Consider the following 7763-nt stretch of genomic DNA (forward strand, 5'->3'; position numbering starts at 1 on the left):
CCAGTGGTGTGCATTTCAGTAAAAAATTTAACAGAATTGATATGTTAATTTTGAACAAAATGAAAACTTCAAGTACATTTGTATTCGGCATATTCTGTTTTTAATTCATGGTTTTAGATTTATTTAGAGTACGGTTTGCCTACAGCAAAGTAAACGGCGAGGGCGGTATGACAGAGATTTGTATCTCTTTAACAAGGAAAACCGAGTGCTCTTACTGACTTGTAATATTTCCTTGTTTAAGGATCACGTTTATATACTCATCAATATAATTTTGAAAAAAAATCATCCTTACAGAAATTAAATGCTTGGGAAAAAAAATATTTTTTTATTGTACTGTTAATTTTCTACAATCAATCAACAAATTTTAGAGGAAACAATCACATGCTTAAGAAATTTCGGAATTTATTTTTCTGAAGTATATTGATATAGAAATAAAATGAGATGCTTTTTTGACCTACGTTATCGTCTGTCTACACCAAAATAAAAAAAAATCTAATAAAAAATTAACATTCATAAAACTAGAGCAGTGCCCATGGCAAATCCACGAGTAGGTCGTCCGTTGTTGCTGCGAGTTGAAAATACATGTATATGTGAGATGGTGTCAAACGATTCTGCTTTTGTTATAAAAACGTTTAGTGACTGAAAGCCTGAATAAAAACGTGTTTTGAAAAAGAAAGAAAGAAAATGTTTCGGAAAAACTATTTGTGAAACACAGTTCGTGTAATAGTTTTAAAAATTCTTTAAACAATGAGATGTTAAATGGCGAGTTAAATTTTCAAAGGGTATCAAGAACTTTTATAGACGGTATGTACTCATGATTCATGTCAGGAATTGTATTTTTATTTTAAAACCGGACCCGCCTACAACACACGTAACCTTTTTTATAGGAAAACTTCTGTATTTAATTTTTTCTAAATTTTTTAAGACTGTGCAAGTTTGAAATTCTTGCGTGCTGTCTAAAACTTAGAAATTAATCAAAATTGATGGCATCTCTAAACTTTTCTTTTGGAAAGTGTGTGTCGTCAGATATTATTTAATGATACGAGTATATTTGGATATTCAAAATAATAATAAGCTATCAAAGATCAGCGGGAGAAGTTATGCAAAAGTGAGCATCTCCATTTACACCAGATGGTGATGTTTCTTAGAGCCACTTTGTAACGTGAAATTAAATAACCTTTTTTACAGAAATAAATATAACTTCTCTCAACGATGCAATAATATGCAAAATCCTTATTTAATGTCAGTGGGTTGACTAATTAAATTGAATAAAACTTCAATTGCGCTTGCGTTAATTTGAATTCTGGAAAGGAATTACAGAGTCCATGTTAGAGAAATTCGAAGAAGTTATGAAACTGCTTTCTAGATCAAACTACGCATTGATGTACTGAAAGACTGTCAAAGGGTATCGGCTGTAGCCACGGTCCGGAATCCGTATGTGCAGTCATAAATTGTAAAGTAAAGTGCAAAAAAAATCCGGATTTCAATTTAAGTCGTTTCATTTTTCAATTTGCAAAAATATCATCATTTTGAAACGAAACAATGAATATAGAACCACTGAGTTCAAAATGCATAAAGTTAATAATCAGTTAGACCCCTGTGTTGCTCTATACACTGAGCGATGCGTCGTTGCATACTGTCTATCAAACTGTCTATATAGTTTTGATCCAAACCCATCCACATTTCCATGATTGTAACTTTCCAGTCCGTGAGTTTTCTGGCTGAATTTTTTCCACACGATATTTTATGATCTGCCAAACATTTTCTATTGGATTTAAATTTGGGGAAGCGGCAGGCCATTCTATTACGGTCACGTGATTCTGTGTGAACCAGTCACGGGTATAGGCTGCAGTATGCGGTCTATCGTTGTCTTGTTGTAAAACATACTGTAAATCGTGTGTGTTATTGGGAATTTTATTTATTGCTAATTGTATGAAAATTGATAAAAAAAACCCTTTTATTGCAGTTGTGTAGTACGAGGTTGTAATGCAACTGCATTTACTTACAAGGTTAGCTACATCCGATGGAATACTAATTTTAGTAGAACAATACCCAGTATATTAAAATACAAGATTAATAGTTTCCAGAACTATAATAATATGCATGTGTACATTAAGGTTGCACCCTCATTTGTATGGCTGTAGGTAAGGGGGTCAAGGTGTATTGCTGTACATATAATAAAGTGCAAAACAATCTGGATGTTTCTTGTTATATCATATGCATGCATATTATTTAAAGCATGTAATTTCTTTTGAAAAAAATCACATCGACAAATGAATATGGTTAGTTTATTAGCCACATTCTTAGATTACGATCCCACACCTTTAATGGGAAGATCATAAGAAGTCTTATTGCTTAACAATTGACCACTGTAGTGAAAACCCTTCCTACTGTTACTCAATTTCATAAATTCTGATGACCTGGAGCTCTGAGCTGTGTGAGCTGAAGCGACGAAAGATTTTCGGTCGCACGTGGCGAATGAATTAACAGAGACTGACAGAATAAACAAACGGGTGGGAAAGTGAAACACGATAAGGAGAAAATGCTATACATAAGAAGTCATCAAAAATAATTTTCGTCAGATCTGGAAATGTTTTCGCCAATTTAAAAAAAAAATCCAGTGCGAGCACTAAGCAGCGGGCAGGAGGAGGGAGAGGGGGCGCAGCAATAAGTTCGTTTTCACAATTAAACGAACGACCATGAAGAAAAACTACAGACATTATTAATATGTCACCGATAGAATCTAATCTAAAGTTGCTAAAAACCTCATGTGAATTTTCTTTAAAATAATCGTCGAATGTCTCAATTCAGGACATTCTTTTATCGTGTCAGCACCCACTGCAAACATGTAACATGATTTGATTATGATTTAATTTGATTTTTAACGCCATGTAGTGCAGCCGTGGCTGATCTCCTCGGCGAAGGATAGATTACCTTATGGTACACGCTACACAGCACAGAACCCAGGCAGATTTGAAAATTTTGCAGTATAATGACTAAACTCTATCAAAGAGAAGTTCTTTATTTTTAACTTAAAACCCACAATTGATCTATGTTTGATATAGCTATAGACTAAGAATGGCATTGCTTTTATTAATTAACTGAACAATTTCTTAATTGACACCCTTTAGTTTAATCCATTTACTTTTATGTGAAATCAAACCTAAAACAATTCTTGAGTTCGCAGCTAAATAAACACATATATGGGAGACGCAACTCTCGTGTATTAGATAACCGCTGACCGCCAGGTAGTCGAGCCGCGACCATAATAACCGATTTTCTCGGCCGCGGGTGAGGGATAGATTACGTAATGGTACACACACACAGCTCTGACTCAAGGTACATTTAAAATGCATGCAGTTTATTACTACAATGCAAATTATAGATTTTTTTTAAAACCGTATTTTTTGTTTTACTAGAAAAGACAAATAATGTTGTGTTTTCCGATTCCCGTTTTTAAGGATTGTCCACTATAAGAACTTAACAACAGTGACTTAAACTCCTAAAACTCCAGCCCTTTTTATTGGTGTAAAATGAAAGCCCTTGATATTCTGCACAACGTTTATTCTACTTGTCTTGACAACATATTTTTCGTTTAAAAGATACAAAGAAAAACATGTCTAATTTTTGCACTTTTTGAATCCTGTTTTTTTTTTACCCATACCTTCTCCTAAAAAAACGTAATCCAAAAACAAAAGCCGATGTGCACAACGACAATGTCTCTGTTATTCATATTCGTTTGATTCACATTCCTTGCAATCAAAGTCTTGGAGCCTTTGTCTGGAAACCAAATCCAATTTTCTAAAAAACCGTTCAGAAATGGGCCGGATATGAAGCTACGAAGTTCACGTCTAGGAAGAAAAAAAGATAGGAATGCGTATCGTATTCTCATTTGAAAAAAGAATAATCGTTTACTTTAAAACGGGGCATGGACAAGCTTGACCGCTTTCATTCAGCGTGTTGCTCTTGCTAATATGATTAAAATTATGTGTCAAAACACAATAAATGCTTGATATAGGCTCCCAGCAGGCATTCTAACGTTGATTCAACGTTGAAACAACGTCATGCCTCAACGTTGAAATGACGTTGAATTTTGGTTGAATATGAAAGTTGAATGGACGTTGAAATTTTGACGTTGATTCAACGTTGATATCTGACGTTGTTTCAACGTTGATTTAACGTCTTCTGACGTTGTTACAACGTTTAAATTTAGTTGATATTTGGTTGAAATGCTACAACTGTTTGACCTTGAACACTGATTTTTTTTCGCTAATTGCAGTGAATCATTTTGCCTCAAATTATTTTATGAACAACATGAACACCAGAACAAATATCATTAATCAATTTATTCAAGAGAGAAACAGTTAAATAAATTGAAAGTATCACTTAAAATCACTGATGGATAACCTAGCTCACATCTGTAGCCAGCTTTTCACAAAAACATTAGTTTAAGAAGATGAAAAAGAGTAAAATCATTAGTTCTGGTCAAGTGAACGTGAAAAACAGTCAATCTCTTCTCCTTCTTCCACCTCCTCCCACACGCTCCGGGGCATATTTTAGGAATTTAGCCAAATCTTCATTGAATTTTGATTCTGTATACTGTGTATGAGATGTCAATACAGTTTCTGAAACAGACATAAAGGTGCTTTATAATATATGTTCCTCTGTATATATTTTTTTCTTTACATAAAGACAATTCAACCAAAATTGGATCCTTTGATCTGCTCCAGTGGCTTTTTCCTTGCAGATCACGGGATCTAATTTCAATTAGATTGCCATAAAGATAACACACCATTTTTAAATAGATGTATACTGTAGATTCCTAATTAAACACAAGGAATTAATATCCATGTAAAATTGCCAAAAGCACATCTCACGGATTTTATGATCTCCCTATTAATTTTTGGCAGGTGTAAATTTAATGAATATATATGATAAAAATTATGTGTTCTAGCAATTTGATACATTAAATAATTGAATCGCAAAATGAAGTAATCATGAAAAATGAGGAATCTACAGTACTCTGCGTCTGCACCAACTAATCAAATTATGTTTTAATTGTTTCAATCTACATGTACTACAAATGAGAAATTTGACAGTAGTAAAAATCAGAAAACATTTTACCTTTTATAAGGAGGTAGAGTTGGGAGGAACCAAAAGCTTTCTTTCCCCGTTTTCCCTTCATGTTTAGACCAGCCATGTACGAGTTTGTCATAGTTCTGAAAATAAATTGAAATATGTCATACTTCAAATACTTAGTATTTCATATCACTCTGAATACAATGTCACACATTGATTTTTTCAATAAATGATCTTTAATTATTCAGTAACATCATTCTTTATTTACCTTAACATTGCTTTCTTCATGTGGTCAGTACCATCTGTACCTCCAATCTTTTGAAGCAAGAATTTCTGAAATGCAATTGTTCATTTTCATTCATACTTTCAGTTTGTAGACAGACAGACAGAATCCCAATTCGATTTATAGTTTCACTCTTCTGTTAACTTGTACGTAAATCGGAAATTCTCTTAGTTAACTCGTCCAAAGAGTCATTCGTGATACGTGTGAACTATCGTACATAACATTACTAACGTTAGTGGTGAAAAATAAGAATAAAAACACCACAAAAAACACCAAAAACTTAAAGACATTTTCAAGGCTAACAATACTTTGATATTATTAGACTAATGTAAGTTGGAGATCGATCAATTTTTACATGCATTCTCTGTTCGTTAGTGGTGAATTCAAAAACACGCGCCATGCGGTTAAGCATTTTTTTCTAGCTTGAAAAAAATAAAAACATTATACAACATGCATTATATAATTGAAAGAAACACTTACTTTACTATTTTAGAGGATGAAATCCAAAATGTCCTTGTATTAAAGGTCGATGTAGAATTTATAAATGCTGCTCCTCACGGTCTCAAGTTTGGAATGGCGTTCAAAATGGCTTCCCAGCTAGGATATCTTATCCCCAGCTGGACACTGGTTCTTTGTTTCAGTTGGCGCGGTAATTTGTTCGCGCCAGTAATTAATACTTGTCTGGCCAGCATGCGCTTTCAAGCTGAGCAGATATGGAGGATGTGCAATAGATCAATGGCTATCGCGCATAATTTGTTTACATGCGCTAACTTTCGCCATAACTGAATTTATTTCACTATCAACAGTTTTATTCATTAACACTATATATATAAATGATTCATAAAGTTACTTAAATCATTTCAAGCTGTGTAGATATTTGGGGGGGGGGGGGGGGGGGGGGGGGTGGGTTTACAAGATCAATGCCTATCGCGCGCTTTCCGCATACATGTAAATTCATTACATGTGCGAATTTTTGCCATCACTGATGATGTTTTTTCACTTTTTATGCCCACAAATTACAGAATTCAATAATTACACGAAATTATGAAAAATACAATTTTATAAATATATGTATGAGAAATTTGGTCGATATTGGTCAGAATATCTGACGTCTAACTAACGTTGAAAATTTGTCATGTTGATAACGTCTTTTTCTTCAACGTCGCACAACGTTGTATTTTGGTTGATCAACGTCGTCAACCATGATCAACGTATTTTCAACGTTGGTACAACGTCGTATGCCTGCTGGGCTGATTATAAAATTATGCAAATCTAACTCGACAAACAAAGGATTGAATGAACTACGGAAATTGTTACTAAACGTATTTAACGACGAAAGAGGTAATGAATATTTTTCTATATAAAAAAAAAAGAATCAATGTTCTTCTATTAAAAAAAAGTTTGAAATTCACATTGTTTTACAAAAACTACTTGTCGTTGTTTTCATAATAAATCATGGCAATCCGTAAGAAATGTTACAAAACGAATAAACCGCACGATCACGCACGAACACGCACGGTAAAAAACGCAAACCAATTTCCCTGATACACACACGATCCCGCACGTTACGCGATAATGTATTCAAATGATCCCAACTTTTAAAAAGGCATCCAGTAATAACTGCCATTAATGGGCGACAGCAGTGTAATAAAATAAAGGAATAATGATGTAAATCGGGAAATAAGTTGTTTATTCACATACGCACAAATGATATGCACTTTTGTTTGAGGAGAACATATTTTGTAAAAGATGGGTGTACTCGTAAGAGTAAAAATAAATAGACTTTGTGACACGACATCTGTTAGAACTATACAGGAAACAACACTGTTTCGGTAGGATCGATTTATAGAACGAGATTCTCCTAACAGAGCAATGGTGATGGTGTTCAACACTATTTCATTCACTTTGGTCACTCTTATGTGTGTTCACTTTACTGTGGAAGGTTGTAAGTACATATATTGTATGTTTTGGTTCAAACCAATATGTAAATTGTATTTTTAGCAGGATGAGAAAGCAAATTAGAGATTTTTATACATTTCAGTTATATTTTAAAATTCACCGTTATCTAGAGGAAATCTATTGATTGCTTTTGAAATTTCCTTTGTGTAAAATATTAATACATGATTAAAAAAAAACCAAAACAAATGTATGGATATTGAATGTGTTTATGTTATTTGAGAAAAAAGAAGTGAAGTTAAATTATCAAAAAAAAAAAACAAAAAAAAAGTAGGAAAAGTAATATGAATGAGTTAACAATTTGAACTACCTTAAAAAGGCCAATACTAACCAGTGGGCAAATAATTGGTATCTCAGAATGTTTTTAACGATTAAAAAGTCAATGCGGCAATAAATACTGACACTTTGACAAATCCTAAAGACTGCTTTATGATCCGATATAGAC

At 33.4% G+C, this 7763-nt stretch overlaps 1 protein-coding gene across 1 annotated transcript; it reads right to left on the minus strand.

The window, feature by feature from the left end:
- Window positions 1-4331: 4331 nt before the first annotated feature.
- On the minus strand, window positions 4332-5998 carry LOC128181897 (uncharacterized). The gene is made up of 4 exons (XM_052850463.1): window positions 5843-5998; window positions 5348-5412; window positions 5125-5219; window positions 4332-4625 (listed from the first exon to the last, which is right to left on the minus strand). Exons 2-4 carry the CDS (start codon window positions 5365-5367, stop codon window positions 4507-4509), a joined length of 234 nt encoding a protein of 77 aa, XP_052706423.1. The 5' UTR covers window positions 5368-5412; window positions 5843-5998; the 3' UTR covers window positions 4332-4506.
- Window positions 5999-7763: the final 1765 nt, after the last annotated feature.

Source organism: Crassostrea angulata, chromosome 4 (genome assembly GCF_025612915.1).
Source record: "Crassostrea angulata isolate pt1a10 chromosome 4, ASM2561291v2, whole genome shotgun sequence".
NCBI lineage: Eukaryota > Metazoa > Mollusca > Bivalvia > Ostreida > Ostreidae > Magallana > Magallana angulata.